Consider the following 19,056-nt stretch of genomic DNA (forward strand, 5'->3'; position numbering starts at 1 on the left):
AGTCACCCATTGTACATAGATTCTTGAAAGACATATGTTCCCTCCTTCCCCTTTCATTATGCCTCAGTGGGACCTTAATATGGTTCTCACCTTCCTGATGTGCGCATTTTTCGGGCCCCTGCATAATAGTTTCCGCTGGCTGCTCACAATCAAAATAGCCTTTTTAGTGGCAATTACAACTGCCAGGACGATGAATGGGTAAAATACCATCACTCCGCATTTTTTACTCCGCATACTTTCACTCCTCATACCATTAGTACGCAGGTACCTTTACTCCGCATTTTTTCATACCGCATGCCTTTATATAATATATGCTTTTATCTCGCATGCTTTTATGACGAAAATCATTGTAAAAGCATGATTGGTAAAAGTATATGTTTTAAGGTAAGTTGTAAGGTAAGTATATGGGTTTTTTTTGGGTTCAGGGGTATTTTAAGGGTGGGTTTGGGTTAAGGGGTACAGGGGTATTTTTAGGGTTCAGGGGTAGGTTTGCGTTTTGGGGTACAGGGGTATTTTTAGGGTTCAGGGGTAGGTTTGCGTTTTGGGGTACAGGGGTATTTTTAGGGTTCAGGGGTTGTTTTGGGTTTTGGGGTACAGGGGTATTTTTAGGCTTCTGGGGTTGTTTTGGGGTAAAGGGGTATTTTTAGGGTTCAGGTGTTTTGGGTTTTGGGGTACAGGTGTATTTTTAGGGTTCAGGGGTTGTTTTGGGTTTTGGGGTACAGGGGTATTTTTAGGGTTCAGGGGTAGGTTTGGGTTTTGGGGTACAGGGGTATTTTTAGAGTTCAGGGGTTGTTTTGGGGTACAGGGGTATTTTTAGAGTTCAGGGGTGGTTTTGGGGTACAGGGGTATGTTTAGGGTTCAGAGGTTGTTTTGGGTTTTGGGGTACAGGGGTATTTTTAGGGTTCAGGGGTTGTTTTGGGTTTTGGGGTACAGGGGTATTTTTAGGGTTCAGGGGTAGGTTTGGGTTTTGGGGTACAGGGGTATTTTTAGAGTTCGGGTTGTTTTGGGTTTTGGGGTACAGGGGTATTTTTAGGGTTCAGGGGTAGGTTTGGGTTTTGGGGTACAGGGGTATTTTTCGGGTTCCGGGATTGTTGTGGGTTTTGGGGTACAGGTTTTTTTTGGGGGTTCAGGGGTTGTTTTAGGTTTTGGGGTACAGGGGTATTTTTAGGGTTCAGGGGTTGTTTTGGGTTTTGGGGTACAGGGGTATTTTAGGGTTCAGGGGTAGGTTTGGGTTTTGGGGTACAGGGGTATTTTTAGGGTTCAGGGGTTGTTTTGGGTTTTGGGGTACAGGGGTGTTTTTGGGGTTAAGGGGTTGTTTTGGGTTTTGGGGTACAGGGGTATTTTTAGGGTTCAGGGGTTGTTTTGTGTTTTGGGGTACAGGGGTATTTTTAGGGTTCAGGGGTATGTTTGGGTTTTGGGGTAGAGGGGTATTTTTAGGGTTCAGGGGTTGTTTTGGGTTTTGGGGTACAGGGGTATTTTTAGGGTCAGGATGGGTTAGTGTTTAAGGGTGCTGGGGTATTTAAAGGGACTAGGGTGGAATTCGTTTTTAGGGTTTTATATATATATATATATATATATATATATATATATATATATATATATATATATATATATATATATAATCTATCTATATATATATATATATATCTATCTTTAAAGATAAAGTACTTTTACAAAGTATATGAATTCACCACACATGCATTTGCGTTATAATTGCATGCGGAGTGAAGTCATATGCGTTGTGAAAATTTGCGGAATTATGGCTTGAGGAGTAATGGTTTTTGCGGACTTAAAAATGCGGAGTGATGGTATGCGGGATTTTTTTTTGCGGAATGGAAAGATATATTCCGTCCGATGAATGAGCTGTAGGCTTTAACACCCTAGCCTCCTTTCTTGACGATCTCCCCTGACAAATTGGTGCTTCCCACTAGGCCCCTTTCTTTCCGAAAGTGGTCACACCATTCCCTGTGGGACAGCCGGTCACCTTTCACACTTTCTATGCTCCTCTGCATCCCTCTAAAGAAGAGGAGTGACTCCACTGTCTGGACCCAAAAAGAGCATTGTTCTACCTTGACCACATAAAAGAGTTTTGAGTGGATGACCAACTCTTCGTCGGGTATGTTGGTGTGAAGCAAGGTCTGGCAGTGCAGAAACGCATCAATTCACATTGGGTCATTCTCTGCATCAAGATTTGCTATACTCAGGCAAAGAAGCAGCCACCTGAAGTCCAAGGACTCATTCCACCTGAGCTAAGGCTGCTACCACTGCATTAGCATGTGGAGTCCCAGTCCTGGATATCTGTCAGGAAGCATCGTGGACATCCCTGCACACGTTTACCAAGCATTACTGCCTAGACTGTCAGGTCCGCCAGGACGGCCATTGTGCCTGTTCGGTCCTGCAGGACTTTTTAGTCTGAAATATGTCTGTAGTCTCTTCTCCGGGGATGGTATTGCTGGGGACCTATTCAAAGGTAAGGAATCTGGCTAGATGTCTCTGTCAGATGAACAAGTTACTTACTTTCTGTAACGCCTTTTCTGGTAGAGACAATATGTAGCTGCAAATTCCTTACTGATTCACCCATCCTCCCTACACTGCCGACAGGTTTCTAGAGTCAAGGCTGATCCCTTTTCAGGGCCCTAGTTGTCAAACACGCCAGTGTCAGTATACTTCATGGTTTCATGATTCTGGCGTGGAAAGCTGTGAAAAGTAACTGACATCAGCGCGCCGAGTTGACACCTATTTAGGTGACGCAGACTTCACTCCTGGCGCCGACGAAAATGTAGGTTGTGGTGCATGTTTGAGTGATCTGAAAGAGAGCCGGCAACCTCTTTGGAAGAGGATTTTCCCAAGAACATATTGTAAAATGTAATGATAAATGCTGCTAATATAGTATGTTTCCATAATATCCAGTTAGCATATCACAGATATTTTCCAATATTCCTATTTAGAATACCCTAGTTCATATCACATATGCCCATCATGACCAGTTATCATTAAGTCAAGAAATCTAATGATGTCAAGTTTCCATGATGCACAGTTTACACAACACTGCAGCCTTTCCCTTATGTAGTAGTAATTTGTTATGGTTATGTTTCCTAATATATACAATGCATATGATGGTTTATTTCCATTAAGCCCAATAAGCACATCATGGCTAACTTGTATTATTCTTTTGGTACATCAGAGGAATTTTGCTTTTTACCCAGTTAGCCTTACATGGACACTTTCACCCGTTTAGCAATCATAGCCAATTTCTGTGATCTCTAGTGAGCACATCGTGATCAGTCAGTTAGTTATTTTTCATTGTCATTTCACTAAAATACAATGTTTTCCAAAACACATGAAACTAATTGATTGATTATAATTTAAAGCAATTTACTGATACTTTAGCAAATGGAAATTGATTTACATTTAAAAGGTACAATCATATTAAAACACGTGCTCAGAGCCTCTTTCACCTGGTGGCATCCATTTTTTATTAAACAAAAAGAAAAAGACCCAAGTTATTTTTGCCTTTCTGATTGAAAAATTGGACAAATGCATTTTATATGAATTAATGATTCTTGTTTGTAGCCTTATAAGCGGCAACAAATAGAATTGTGTTTGTAAGTTGGTCATGCCTGTTGAAATTCCATTAATGTGATGCATAAAAAGTGTATATGAATACAAAAATGTACTGTAATTTTAGACAGGGGCTAAAAGATAATTTGTAAAAGAGTTTTAGAGATGGCTCTCCATCATGTAATCCAAATGCTTCTTGGTTCTAAAAGCCTCAGTGTATCTGAAAAAGATGGAGCTTTTACTTGCTTTCAGCCATCAATTTGAAATTCCCCAGAGTTGTGGATGAGTACTAAATAACTTTCAGTGGTGACTTGCTCAGTGTATTGTTAAAATCACTTACCAATATGTCCAGGAACCATATGAGGGAAAGTTTTCATTCTATCTTTGGCCCTTTGTGGTCCCTGCTACGGAACAATAGATCATGGTCACTCACTCAATAACTATGAGTTCTTGGGAAAATCCACTGTAAAGTAACTGGTAATCATTCGATTTTTTGATTTGTTTTAAATACATCTGCGAGACAGACTAAAGCATTTCCCTGCACCCCTGTACCTTCTGTCCTGTGCCCTCCACCACTTGACCCTGAATGATGGCCAACAACTTTATAACTTGAAGGCTTCTCCTTATGTCCCGTATTGCTGATGTATCCCCTCAGCTGATTGTTGTGCACAAGACCCTGGAAGATGTATCAATGCTCCCCTCTTCCCCAGCCCCTCATGGGTTATGTCCACAGCACCTTCAATACTGTACCCAAATTGCACTAGGTAATTGCATAACCAACTCCTCCTTATCCTGACCATCAATATGCATAACCACTCTGGCTGCCTTCATACTTGCATTTTGACTGCCTGAAACTCTCTCTTCCTCCCCAACTTAATTACATCGCAGACTCCTCAGCCTATCAGACCATCTACTCACTTCTCGAATTACAGATCTGTCTACACAAAAACGTCTTACATAGCCACATAATTTGGCTCACCCACTTCCTGTCTTCCCCTAACCCCCCTACGGCTTTCTTGCCCTGGTGACCCAGATTGAGCCACAGAAAAGGTTCATCCAAGTTGTCGCCCAAACAAATCATTCCTCATTATTCCATGCCTGTATGAAAACAATCAAATAAGGTGGGGTTGGTATCCTCATCAGCACACTCCTTCACCTACCATCCCTGCTAGCCCCAGACTTATAGCCCCCTACCCTTGAACACAGTCATTGCTATCACCTACTCATGTAAACTGCATTATTATTCTAAAATTCCTTTTTGGTTTTTGATGCCATCCATGATGTCATCCCTTCCTTTACCCCACATGATTGTAGGGGACTTCAACTAGGGCTCCGGCAATAATCTCCTGTACACCCTTATCTTTCCTTTTCAAGCACACACATGCAGCCTATCCACTCCCACAGTAAGCTACCGTGGATTTCATCCTGCTCTGTTGTGTTTACCTACTCCACACCCACCATCTGCGCCTCTGCATTTGATCTTTCTGTCAACAACATGCAAGTAAACCCCACACATTCTCTCACTCTCCAAACTTGCATCTAAAAAAAAAAGTACAACGCCCCATCCCAGACTTTCAGGACCAAATCCACAATCTTTCGACATCACTACCATTGAAGAATTCAACAGCATGTTTCTGTTTGCACCGAACACCCACTGATGCCTTGATACATTAGGCAGTTTTATCTCCTCGATCCCCTAACCATTCTTAGATGGTTCCATTGACCATATCCAAAAACATAGATCCCATTCTGTGTATACTTCGATTTCCTAAATTGCACCATTCACACAAGCCCATCACCACACGCAACTCTCATCCAAAGAAAATATCTGGGACCCTACAATCCTTAATTCACATCCTTCATTTTATGATGCCTTATTGTGAATTTCTTTACTTTATATTTATTCAGTAAAATCTCCAATGTGGTTAATGCATTCCCAGTCAGAGTTCTAGCAAACATGCTCATGAGGGCAATGTAGAGACTGGTCAAAGTGTAGCATGGCCATGATATGGTAAATGGGTACACTAGCAAACATCCATAATATGCTACTCGTACGTCATTGACTGTGGCAGATGTGTATTAAGTGGGCATAATGGCCACTGGCGATGAAATGTGACATGGGCATAATAGAAAGTGGTCAAGGTGTGTTAGGCATCACTGAAACTGTCCACAGTGTACTAAAGGGGCAGCGGACACTGGTCATGGTTACCTAAATGGGTAAAATGGAAATTGGCCTGAACGTGCTGATACTTTGTAATTAAAAGTAACTTTATCTGTATGTTATGTGCTACCTGGGACAATGGGAGGTCGGTATGGTGTGCTAAATATATATGACAATACATCATGATGTGTGGGCACTATGAAAGGCAGAATGAGTATGCTAACTGGCGTAATAAAATTGTTCAATTCCCATTAAACCCTGTTAAGGGTAGGAACCCTTCCATTAGCACCTTCACTGCGGCGGCTATTCCGCCGCAGCGCTAAGAGGGGGGGGGGGGCGTGCGGCGCTCACACGCCGGTGACGGAACCGCTCCGTCATCAGCACAGCTCACCCGAGGCTGGTGACGGAGCGGTTCCGTCACCAGCCTCGGGTGAGCTGTGCTGATGACGGAGCGGTTCCGTCATGGCCCTGCCCGCTCAATAGAACGCCCAGCGCAGGCGCGGAATCCGCGCCACACAGGCGCGTCAGGCGGGCCATGACGGAACCGCTCCGTCATCAGCACAGCGCCACCGCGGCTGATGACTGAGCGGTTCCGTCATCAGCGTCGAAGAGGGTAGGTGAATTAACTGCACGCCGGAAAGTCCAGTTTCAAACTTCACCCTTTTGCCTATTCTGTACGTCCAGAGTAGAGTCTGTTGCCCATTTTCTATTTGAATGCCCGGCATATAAATTACCGAGAAATAGCTGGTTAAAACCAATATGTAGAGAACTAGACACCAGACACACATTGTTGCATTGCGAATCCTGATGTCAGACACCAGGCCTTTGTATGTGTGTGGAATGTTAACATTTTTAAGATGGGCTTGGTCCATCGGATCCAAAGGGCTTAGTGAAATTGTATAATCAGGGTCATTATATTTAGATCTTTTTATTTAATTTTTTATCTAATATGTATATTATTTTAATCAGTTTTGTTATTCGAGCACTGTACATGTTGTGGTTATTAAGTTGATGTACTATGCTATACTTTTAAAGATATGTTTTATCGAAATAAAGCCATATTCTACTACTACTACATTAAGCCCTGTTAACATTTTATGACCTTTTGCCATTATTCCCCCATTTATGACCTTTTGCCATTATTACCCGCGAGCACATTACTGCCACTGTCGATGCTGTCCAAGAAGCAGAATATGGATGTTTTCCTTTGCACTCATTTTTTACTTCAATGTCCTTGAAGGAAGTCCACTTCCTTTATAACCAGTCTCATCGTATCTGTATGTGCTTGTTCGCTACCACTGTGATGCTTTTAGATATAGGTTTGCACAGACCCTGGGAAAATAAGACCTATGACACAGCCCAAATTCTGGCTCTTCACACATGCAGTCTTAGGTTTACACAGGGCTAAGGCTTGCACACTCACAGACCCAAGATGCGTGCACTAAGTCCAGGTAAAATGCAAACACAAAGTATTGCACACCAGAGATTTATTTTCTCGTTATTATGGGGTTTGTAATTGCATAGAAACTTTGGGCTTGTAGAAGAACAATCCAAGAGTTTGTGAACACACTTTCTGGCTTTTACACCAGATTCCACATCCAATTAGCGAAAAAGAAAGCAGAAATATAAGTTGTATTTTATGAAGAATCAAATAAACAGCTGGATAAAGTAAGACTGGGACCATTCTGCTCTTTCTCCATTGAACATTCATTTGTAAGTATTGACAAAGTACCTTTTAAATGCACTTACTGTAATTGTAGGCACTCTAGAATATGCTGCTCATAATACATGTTTTAGATGCTGAACAACTTTCTTATATCTCCTTTTTAGAGGGAACTACAATGAAGCAGTAGCAAAAGAAGTGGAGTCTGAGGATGGCGTGATACCAGATTCACCCCTTCAGTCATATACTCACCCCATCGCCAGTCGAATGCGAAGAAAAAAAGAGCATAGGCACGTTCGATATGTAGAGCATACTGGGTCAAATGTAGAGGCAACAGATTGCACAAATGGTACGAGCCTGTTGCAGGTGTATTCTTTGAAAAATAAATGTCACAACAGTAATCTTTAAGGACGACATTTTAATGTATTTGATTTTACAATCTTTATAGCGCTGTATTGCCAGCACCTAGAAACAGTGGGGCTGCAGAGATAGGTTAATGAATAGGCAGAAGGAAATGGCCAATTGCTGGAAAAAAGGTGGGGTGAAGCACAGACTGATTGTGATGTTCCAGATTTTGTGCGGTGAGGGAGTGTCTTCCAAAAGTGCTGTGGAAGAACTATGGGAGATACAGCAACAGCGTGTTTGATGACAGTGGGATTTTTCAGGCTTATGACTGTACAGGAGATCGTTCGAATAACCAGGTACCATGTGTAAATGGCAGTATTCAACCAGTAAGAGTATCTTTAAAGTAATACTTTTATTGGCGACTGCTTCTAGTGCATCTGCTTTAGGTTTTTCGGGTTTGACAATGGAGAAGCCTAAGGATTTCTTTAGTAAGAGGTGAGGTTTTTGGAATTGACAATAGAAGAGCATTGCAGCAGTTGTAGGGGGAAGTGGTCAAACATGCAATCTTGGTCTGCAATCAAGAGGGCGATAATCCCTTCTGAGAAATCAGATGCTGAAAAAAACTGACAATAGATTTCTCTTCTAGGACTTGCAGCCAAGATAAATTTTAGTCCCAAGACTTTTAACCTTTCCTTCTAAAACTAATTAGTCATTGGAGCTACAGCCTGTGATTAGATGAGGAATATTCAGTAGACTACCCGAGAACCTTAAGATGAAAAACGTTTTTATGTTCAAGATGGAATTTCTAGAATATATTCAATTTCCGTTGTGTCTCAGGAAGGAGAATTTGGGGAAACTGATAGTTCTGATAGTCATTTAAAAGCCTTTTTTGGAACTGTGTGATGGTCTGGAGAGAAAACAGAGTAAGAACTAATCTCCAGATGCTTGTTAAAGGTGGCATTAGAGACTATGAATATTGCATGCCAAATTTGTTCTGCGTTTTTTTGGGGAGACAGACATTTTGCTGCCTGCACCGCAGTGCCTTAATTAAACAGTCAGCCAGTTGGAGGTGGTGAAATGTGCATGGGCAGGGTGGGGTAGGCATTGGGGCAACAGTTGGAGATGGGCACCCCTGTTAAAGGGGAGAAAAAAACTGCATACACTGCAGGACAAACACTGGCGCAAAGTGTGTTGATGTTTTCTCTGCCCTGAAATGTCTACAGATCCATTTATATTTTGGCATGTCTGGTGACAGGGCAGATAATTTAAATAACAGTGCCCTGGAGTTTGAGGTTGGTTCTACCTGACAGAAAGGATTTGCATCATATTAGGCCTATAATAGAGGTTCCAGCAACAGAATTTAAAAGATAAAATAGCATTTCTGATAGAGACTTCTGCCCACAGATTCCTCATCTTATGAATAAATCAAGGCAGCAGACTGGATCTGGAGAATTTTCTAAAGCAATTCTCATGTGCATCGGTAGGTGGTGTTGTGTGTGTCCGCGTTGGATCAGTCCTGGATTTGACGTCATGGCTATTATATCTGTGCTGAGGTCAGTTCCTTTCCGTGGTTATGGATGCAGATCCTATGCTCCATCGAATTCCCATCCCTAAAAAGTTTCCAGTGTGCTAGGGATATCCCCTGCAATAACCTCAGGAATCAAATCGTGCAAGGACTGTAACTGTCAGTGACAGACAATCCCCATGTATGTGGCTGGTGTCTCAGTTCTAAACTGACTGCTGCAAGAAAATGATTCGAAAGGCCATCGGTGAACACAAAGCCAATCTTGCCATGGCAGAACTCTGAAGTAAGTTGAAGAAGGTTTGGTTGAGGACCTGCTCTCAAAGCCGATCCAGTGACCGATCATCGTCTAAGTCACAACGCTCTGGGAAGTCAAAGAAGTCCAAGAAACCCAAAGAAGGCTCTCCTTCGTCCCACTACTCAGAGTCCCTGATTGTCCTAAGTACCTCTAGGTCACAGAGTTGCTCCCCTTGTATTGAGCTATTCTGATGCTGCACCTTGACGTCACTATACTGCTAAACCTCAACCTGAGCTCAGCCCCCTCTTCGAGCTTGGCTCCATCGAATCCAGCTCAGGCACAGCATTCAATGTCCCCTTCGGTGTTATGACCAAAGGCATCAACCTGAGTCTTTATGATGGCACTGACACCAGTAGCAGGGCTGGTAGTTTTATCGGACTCCGAAGTTCTAAGACAACTCACCCCCCCCCCCTCCCCCCGGCTATCAACTATAATCCCCTCTCAGACCCAGAACAGTATTATAACAGCTATACAGCTATAATCCCGAGGATGAGTCCTTATAATGATATCTTGTTTTGGGATTTACAAGATGCCAGTGGTTTAGATACTTCACCTTACATGGATCTTCTCTCCCCTAGTCCAGCCACATAAGAATCTGCCATGTTTGTTACAGTGACTCAGAGCTAACCAGAAGTTTTAGACCTCACTCTACCGACCACAGAGGTCGAATTAATGTCCTCACCGAGGTCCATCAAGATCAAACAACTCAGGAACCTCTTCTCCCTTTTAACAAGGCCCTGCCTGATGTACTGATGGGCACCTGGTCAAAGCCAGGATCGTGCCCCCAGGCAAAAGACCAGTCGCAAGAATGCTTGGACCTGCCCCCCAGGGATCCAAACTTTCTCATCTAACCCCCACCCTGGAAAGCCTTGTGGTGCAGGCATCTATGAGTAGACTCAACGCCATCCCCTTCCCCACCATTCAACCAGACAGGGAGTCAAAACGGGTGGAGACATTTGCCAGCCTTGCACTTCAGTCAGTCAACACTTGCACTTGATGCGCCCTGGGGAGGTATTCACATGCGTTGTGGGACAGAGAGGGGGGCATCTTGCCAGCTGTCCCTGGTTACAACCCGCCAACCATAAAATTCCTCATGACAAATGGCCAGTACGCGGCAAATGAGGTGCTTCAGTGGCATGCCTGGCTTCGCTCATCTTCCTTCTCAAACTACGCCCACCAATCTTTAATGGGCATGCCATTTGATGGCTTTTTGGAGCGGAAGTGAGGTTGATTTTGGACAGATCTAAAGAGAGCAAGGCCACAGCCTGCTCCCTAGTCCTAAGACCCACATGTCTGGTAGTTTCCTGAGCAACTTTGCCCTTTACGAGCCTTTGGCAGAGGATACCAGCAGAGGCAATGTCAGAGCATCCCACAGCAACAGCATGCCTCTCAGTCCTTTCAAGATACATCAGGCTGAGGCAACAACCTACCCAGACTCCATCCCACGGCTGCTACACAACCACTTTGTCACTCTCTGCACGGCCTGATTGCCCAGTGGGAGGCCACATCACCCTCTACCTCCCTGGTGGCATCACATCCAACCAGTTGGTGCTCCACAATCTGGAACAATGTTACTCGCTGCCCTTCATCTCACATCCCCTGGTCATGCCACCCATACTACAGCACCTCCCAGAGGACCACTTGTCCATACTCCAGGGAGACATTTGAGCTCTCTTGGGCCAGTGATCTGTGGAGAAGGTGCCCTCATCATAAATCAGGGTTGGCTGTTACTCGCATTATTTCCTGGTGTCGAAAAAGGATAGAGGGCTGAGGAGTTTAAAAAAAACTTTTAGTTGAGTATTATTTTGTTTTTTAAGATGGATAGAGTGATTTGATCTATTTCTTTCTTCCGTTTGCTTAACGGCACAGTACAGTTATTGTTTTAGTCTTCTATTTGGGAAATCTGTAGTTTTAATAGGTTTTAGATTTCGGTGTAACAATAAAACAGTATTTCAGTAGCACTGATATGCTTATTTGTAGTGTTCATTCTTTACAGTGATTGTGCATTGTAGTACATTTTAGAGTCCGGTTCTGGTTACAGGTAGATTCGCAACTCACGAGTACCTCTTAATCTCTGTATCAGCGGATTAGGATACATTCTAGAAATCCTTTATGGTAATTGATTCTCCAAACTCACTCAAATGAACCATATTTATTCTTAATATAATTTTATTTTCACCACTTTCTTTATGGGTTATATTATTTATATGAATGGGATCCCATGATCAGTGTATGCATCTCTTCCAGTCACATGCTCTTTGTTGTTTTTCTGTTATGGTGCCACATGGGCAGGAACCACAGGCACTGTGTTGCATGAGTTGCAAGTACCTCTGAACTAGCACAGAAGGATCATGGGTACACAGATATACCACTGATGTTAATTGGCAGTAACGAGAAAACAAATGAAAAACAAAAGGTTTGGTGGAGTTTCTATGGTATGATGTGCTTAGGTTGCACTCAGTTAAATAACTTTTTAATGCCACACTATAGCGAGAGGCCATTTTCTTTCTTTCTTCCTACCAGCTCCATTTGCTAAGGGATTGCATCATCCTTACGGCACTACACACACCTAATCAAGGCATCTGTTTTCCTATGAAGAATGCTATTTTCTAAGGAATCGTTTTTAATTATGCAGATTAAAGAAATCAGATTTGTGACAAATTGTTAGATATCAATCAGCTGGACCCTTGGGGAAAAATAAAGCATTGACTAAAAGTCGATTAGTCTGTTAATGCATTATTCTGTCCTTGGCCAGAACGAGATATACAAGGCTGATTGAAAACTCACATTTGCGATATTTCTTTTGTCAGTGCAGATAAGGTTTGTCAGAATAGCGTCCATTTTGAATGTGTTTGTTTCTATGTTTTTGTTAATGATTTGTACATGCGGGATGATCGATATTTTTATTCCATGCAGTGTTTGGAAAGCCTATTCAGTGTTCCACTCAAATACAAATGAGTAAGGGAGATGAAATTCTTGTGGCGGATACATGTGATCAAGATGTACCCACGATGACAAGTAAGCTCCCATCTTTTTCACAGTGCTTACTTACAAATGATTATAGAAAATGATTTACTTGTGTTGAACTAAAGTTGCTCTTTAAATCCAAAATGCAAACATTCTAGACATTACTGCCCCTCTGTGGCAGATTGTAATCTGTTGATAATCTGCAAAGAGAAAAACGAAAATGACAGTTCATTTTGAAGTCCTAGCAGCAGTCTATTTCTCGATCTGGGTTTTGACAGAAATCAAAAAGACCTGTTACTCATAATATACATAGTGTTTATACATAGTGTATACATAGTGTATTTTAAAGGGGCCCTGCCTATTTAGTCCACCAAGAATTTTTGCTTTGAGCATCCGGTTTTTGAACATTTACTTTAGGTGCGTCTCGCTAACCGAGTCCCAGGTACAGTTAAATCACGGCAATTGGACTTGAGGGTGTTTACCACCAGTGCTTGCATTTTAAGATCAGGCTACTGCACAGCTAGGATAAGGGCCAGTAGGCTGGTTACACATAAACATGTGTACACACACTTGTGCAGGATGCACATGTGCAACTACGGTAGTGTTCAGCCCAGTAATTGTTCACAGGTGCCTGGCGCAAAAGGGAATCTGCAAGGGTAGGTGCTGACCTGGGGTTGACCTCATAATATTAGTGGACATTCATAGATAGGTCAGTACGTCATAGGTGAAATATGCCTTAAAGAGCAGTTTCGCTTCACTTTGGCTAACAGTCCAGAAAGGTGTCAAACTGGGGTATAACATGCACTCTTGAGTTTGATTTTGCAGTTTCCAATAGCACACATATACATCTCATGGGACATCAAGAATTGTCATATTTCTGTCTCTGCACCTAATCTGATTACAGGTGTGCAGGGCCGAGTTAATTTTGCTCCCCAGCAAATGAAATAACGGCCTCTCCACACAAAAGAAGCAAGTAATCTGTTCCTGGGAGAGGAGGGGGTGAGGCAGCAGTTTGCATCTGCTAATTAGCTGTCACACACTTGGATGCACTGAACAAAGGAGGAATCCCAGCCATCTGCAGCAACACAGCAGGGTCTTCCCTTTGAAGATCTGGTGGCAGCATATTAGATTGCCCCAGAATGCTATTCAGGAGGGTAGGACCGGGTTGGGGGGGGATGATGTGGCATCCTAGAATTGGCAGGGTGTGCGTCATCAACGCTTTTCACTCCACTTAGAAACCCCAGCACAACGGATTGAAGGAAAGCAGGTCCCTGAACCTGGAAGGCGACAACAGTATAGTAATGGACTGGTGAAAAGGGAAGCCGCCTCACGCCCTGCAAAGATGAACTAAGGACTTTGCCTCCAGCTGAACCACAGGCCTGGATGGATATCTCCATCTTATAGACCCTGAGGAGAAGTTTGGAAAGACTTGGACTCCAGTGCCACCCCTGGGTGCCCTACAAGACAGCCAGTGAACTATGGAATGTGGGGAGTGCAGGCAGGAGGATGCTGTGCTGGCTAGTAGTTATGGGGCAGTGCAGGAGGCCCTCGCCAGCAGGAGAGGAGCACCGGCGTCCAAAAGAGGAGAAGACTGGTGTAGGGAACCAGTAAATCTAGTTCCCCTCAAAGTAGTTCCGTTAGAGGACAGGAGACCTTTTGCCAATGCTCCTGGTGGCTAGGGCTGGCCACCATGGTTGGCATGAGACTTAGTCACTCAATTCTTGGCTCTTCCCAGTGCTGTAACCATTTCAAACTAATGATATTGGCTGTTTGGGTGTATCCCCTTCCTCGTCTCAAATGCTGTCATTGAACTAAACCTAAGGACTGCTTTACAACAATACATCTCTCTATGCCTGCTATCTCCCTACTGTGTGTCTCCCAATTTGGTAAAGCTGTGTGCATTAGCACTTTAAATCCGGACCTGTTGCCTTTACCAGTGCTTGTGTACGGTTTATGTACTGCCAATGAAAGTACTCTAACATCACCCTTAAGCACCATTTCAGTCTTTTTCTTTATGTGTACGTTCTGAAGCGTGCTCCACAGAGCAATGCTTAATGTCCTAAACTGATTTTGGTTGCAAGGTTTGTTTTTAGGACCTCAACTCAGGGCAACTGTGTATCAGGCCTAATACCTTTTATCTTTAGTGGTCACAATCATGAGTTTAATCTTTTTTTAAAAAAGATTGTCTGTGCTCTTTATCTGAACCATGATGTGACAGTTGTCAAAATTGTACCATTCCTTCTACTTCAGGACAGGAGAAAGAGAGCCACAAGGGCAGCATATTTTCCGAATGAGCCAGAGTTTTATAAGACACCCAGAAAAAATCTCTAAACACTCTGGGAAACATATGCCAAATAGTGCATAGGACCATAAAGCACCAGATTTCAAGCTCAGTGAGGGTAAATATACATCTATGCGTTCTCACCCACTCGTTGGCGTGGTCCCTTAGTTACTTCTGCTGACCATGCATAATTCCCCTATTTCTCAAAGTCATGTCTGACCATTTCATGTCCTCCTCATTTTGAGATGTTCGCAACATCTCTAAATGCTAAATGCCCAGACTTCATCTCCTGAGTGTGAGAACTGTGTTCTCTGAGCAATGCCCTTTTGATAGACTGATCAGAGAAATTTCTCAGTCACTCATACCCATTATCTGAACGTTTCTGCTGAAACTAAAATACTTCCAAAGTCACGAAGATTCTTCTGTCCACAGAGTAGCCAAGGCAATGGTGGTTTTCAGCCTTCTTTCAGCCTGTGCTATGTGCACAAAAGAAGCTTTCATGCAAATTGGACCAAAATTCACTTTCCTGTCAAAAATCCATAAGTATACCTTATATTCACTACCGTTTGGATGTCAAAGCTGGAGTACTGTTCTATTAACGTGCTTTTGGGATCAATTACGGTTTACTCGACATTCTTTCAGCGTGATCCCTGTCCTAGGAGACTTTCTCAAAGTCTTAAAGAAAACATACCCTCCTAGACTGCAAGATTCTATCCATCACTTTTTTGTATACTTTAGTGGTTGCCCTAAGTAGGACAGGCACACTATGTCCATGGAATCAAGTTATACCTGACTGATGAGCTCTAACCTCTCCTAAGTTGCTTTTATTTCGGTTCAGAGAGGACCTGGCTTGGTTACTTTTTTCTTTTACTTGCATCACTTGATGGGAGTGCCTGTGTTTTCTAGACCCTCTGCTGCGTCCCCCATTGCATCTCACCTCCATGTTACTTCCATCTCCAAACTCATCCATTGCTTCCCCAGCCCTTACTGTCCCACTCAACTCCTTTTTATTTATACACCCCACACCATCACTGGCACTTCCCCATTCCAGCGCTCAAGTCGCTACTTTCCATTACAACTACTCCACCCCCCACACACACGATCAAGCCACGATGTGCAACAGCATCTTCCAAAAACATTGCTAATTGAAAATGTTGAGTAACGCTTTTGAAAGCAAGATCTATTTCCCAATGCTTGTTTGCTTTGTAGTTTATCAAAGATCCCAAGTTTGATGTTGAAGATTTCAGTATGCATGCATGTCTATAAAAAATTCTCATGTTGGTATACTGTGTATAGCTTAATTTTTTTCATTGAATTCACTCGTGTGCATTACTATGAATGAGAGAAAGGAATTATGGCTAGTGGAACAAGGTAAGAACATGGGCTTGAGCCGTAGCATTGCTAACACATGTATATGCCCAGGCTTCCAAATTAGAGTTCTACCATCATGCTGTGATCAGAAACCTAGGTCTGCTCCTATTCAGAGTGGTTATCATATTCGTACGATGCAAGAAAGACTGAAAGGATAAGAGTTGAATAGTTGAGACAGTCCTGAGACAGAGGAACTTACTCCTGTCAGCCTCAAGGGTGTCTACTCCCCCAAAGCCTTTGCCCTCCACGTTTGGCTGAAATTAATTTTTGTTGGCCTTAGGTCTGTGCACTTACCAGTGCTAAAGTGTTTGAGCTCTCTCCCCTAAACATGCAAAAATGGCTTACACCTGATTAGCATATTTAATTTATTCATAAGTTCCTCGTAGAGTGGTATACCTTATACCCAGGGCCTGTAAATGAAATGCTACTAGTGGGCCTGCAGCACTTATTGCGCCACCCACTTAAGTAGCCCTTGAAAACATGTCCCAGGCCTGCCATGGAAGCCTGAATGCAGTTTTAAGTCTGCCAATGTGACTTAGCAATATAACCCCCTTGCCAAGCATTAAACTCCCCTTTTATTGCACGTAGCTCATCCCTAAAGTTGTCCCTAGGTTGACCATAGGGCCGGGTCCCTTGTAATTAAAAGGTTGGGCATGCACCTTTGTTTTCCATGTCCTTGTAGTGAAAAAGTCAAAATTTGTTTTTCACTACTCTGCGGCCTACCTCTCCCATAGGATAACATTGGTTGCTTTATTACATTTAATAAGTGCTAACCTTGGTTTGTGGACTGGTAATAATTTCATTTTTGGTGTCTGAGAAGTTGTAATAAAAAATCCTATTTCATGATAAAGTGGGATTTTAAGTTACAGCTTTGGAAATGACACTTTGTTGGCACTTTCCTGCCCTAACTCATATGACTAGGTGTAGTTGGCAGTTGGACTTTGTTTATTCCTCCTAGACAGCCACACAATGGAGAGATTAGATGTACCTGGTTGGGAAATCAACTGTTCGGAAAGTGGGGGAGGGCCTGGGCACAGCCCCACTTTGAACTGAATATGCTGTTCTCTGCCTTCACACAAAAGGCATATCACCCCTACATTGTTCATGCAGCCAGTTTCGAGCCAGGGCAGGGGGTTCAGGAAACTACAAACACTTCTCTAGAAACTTCTACTTCAAAGAAGGCACCATGGGGGACCCTCAGACCCACTCTTAAGTTCACTTTCTGGACCTGCATAAGGACTTTCAGAGGACTGCTTGCTGCTGTGGCCTGCTGTGCACACCACAAGACTGCTTTGCTGCACTTGAAAGAACGGCATTCCTGCCTGGAGCCTATCTTGAACCCTCAGAGGCCTGCCTGCTTTATCACTATAAGCTAGGACTGCCAGAGTGACTCCAAGGGCTAGTTTTCTGGCCCCTTCATCAGAGCCTCAGGGACATTAAAGGCTCCCTCCAACTTGAATCTGCACCTAGATCCAGCCTAATGAGTCCTGAACCCCCATTCGGGCCCCTTTAGTCCTGGACCCTTGTTTGTGGTATTGAAGATGTCCAGATAGCCACAATCCAAAACTTGGGACATACAACATTTTTGTTTAAAAACTTATCTGAGGGGCGTGGCCAAGATGGCGGAGTGAGTGGTCGCTCTCCTCGCGATCTCCTCCGAGCCCAGGCCCCTAAACGACTTTAATTGCACTGATCTCCCCCCTCGCTGCTAACTACTGGCGGCGGAAGGGGTGGGGGACCTCAGAGCTTCATCCCGGGGCGCTTGAAGAGCTGGGGGCGTGTTTGGCAGGCTCCGGACACCGGGCTGGCGTGGGCCCGAGCTCCGGCCGGAAGTGGGTCCAGGCCGGCATTGCGGAGCGGATCGAGCTTGGTGGCGGCTGTGGAGGAGGAGACCCGTCTGGATCGGAGTGGCGTCTCGGCCAGGTCCAGCTGATGTCTCCGCGGGCTCCGGTTCGCGGACGCCCGGATTGGGAGTGACCAGTGCAGTAAGAGCGGCCAGTCCAGGAGACGGAGCGGAGCCAGGTGAGGAGCCGCACGGAAAGCTCCGAGTGGCGCTGGGCTGCGCCCCCGACCTGCCTGGCCGGGAGGCTGAATTGGCGGCGGTCCTCCCCTCGGCAGCCCGACGGAAGACGAGCGCTTGTGCACGGAGAGTGACCCGCCGGTGGCAGGATACGTCCCTGATTGCGGTGGCGCAGTTGGCCTGCGTGAGGCCCCGGCTTCCCCCGCGTTAGGCCTGGTGTGACTTGGCCGGAGATCCCTGGTGAGCGTGAGAATTGCTGCGGTTGCCAGAGACCGGACCCGGTCGGACGGTCCGGGGGGGCCTGGAGCGGAGGCCGCCTTGTCCGGAGTGGAGCACCTGGGCAGCTGGCAGTGACGGGTGGCGCGTCGGCCGACAGCGGCGGTGAGAGGGCCTAGGAAGGGGTCAGGACTCACTCCCCCTGCCCTGATACCTCCGATGGGAGTGTAGAGTGGAACTTGGCTGGGGGACGAGAGAGCGAGTGGCCCTCCAGCGGGGGACCTGATGCGACGACACGGCCGCAACCTGTGAGCCTATGCCGCTGATACAGTGCTGGGCCTAGTGGTAGACGTGAGGCGGATCTACCGGCCACCCCTTATTATTGACTGAAGGGGGCTGCAGGCCTGTGTGCAGGACCTACTAGGAGGCTAGTCAGGCCGATGGTTGGATCACGACGGGGGGTCCTAGTGATGAGTACGCGTGGACCCTGAAACGCGTTGCTCACGAACGGCGAAGCGCTGCTCCTGGCCGACCTGAGTGGGAGTGGATGGCATCGGAGTGGCCTTGAGGAGGCAGGTGGTACACGGAGCCGGCTTGGAGTGCCCGGAGGGGTCGCCTTGCTCCAGGTGGACAGCTTTACACTCGCGGCCT

At 44.7% G+C, this 19,056-nt stretch overlaps 1 protein-coding gene across 2 annotated transcripts in view; it reads left to right on the plus strand.

Moving 5' to 3' along the window:
- The window catches only part of RBBP8 (RB binding protein 8, endonuclease), a 446,933-nt gene that overhangs the window by 286,994 nt on the left and 140,883 nt on the right, over window positions 1-19,056 (plus strand). For both annotated transcript variants that reach the window (XM_086965639.1, XM_086965638.1), the window contains exons 7-8: window positions 7,553-7,734; window positions 12,467-12,568. In XM_086965639.1, coding sequence (XP_086821765.1) covers window positions 7,553-7,734; window positions 12,467-12,568 — 284 coding nt within the window. The remainder of the gene's footprint in view (window positions 1-7,552; window positions 7,735-12,466; window positions 12,569-19,056) is intronic.

This window comes from Lissotriton vulgaris, chromosome 4_1 (genome assembly GCF_964263255.1).
Source record: "Lissotriton vulgaris chromosome 4_1, aLisVul1.2, whole genome shotgun sequence".
Classification (NCBI taxonomy): Eukaryota; Metazoa; Chordata; class Amphibia; order Caudata; family Salamandridae; genus Lissotriton; species Lissotriton vulgaris.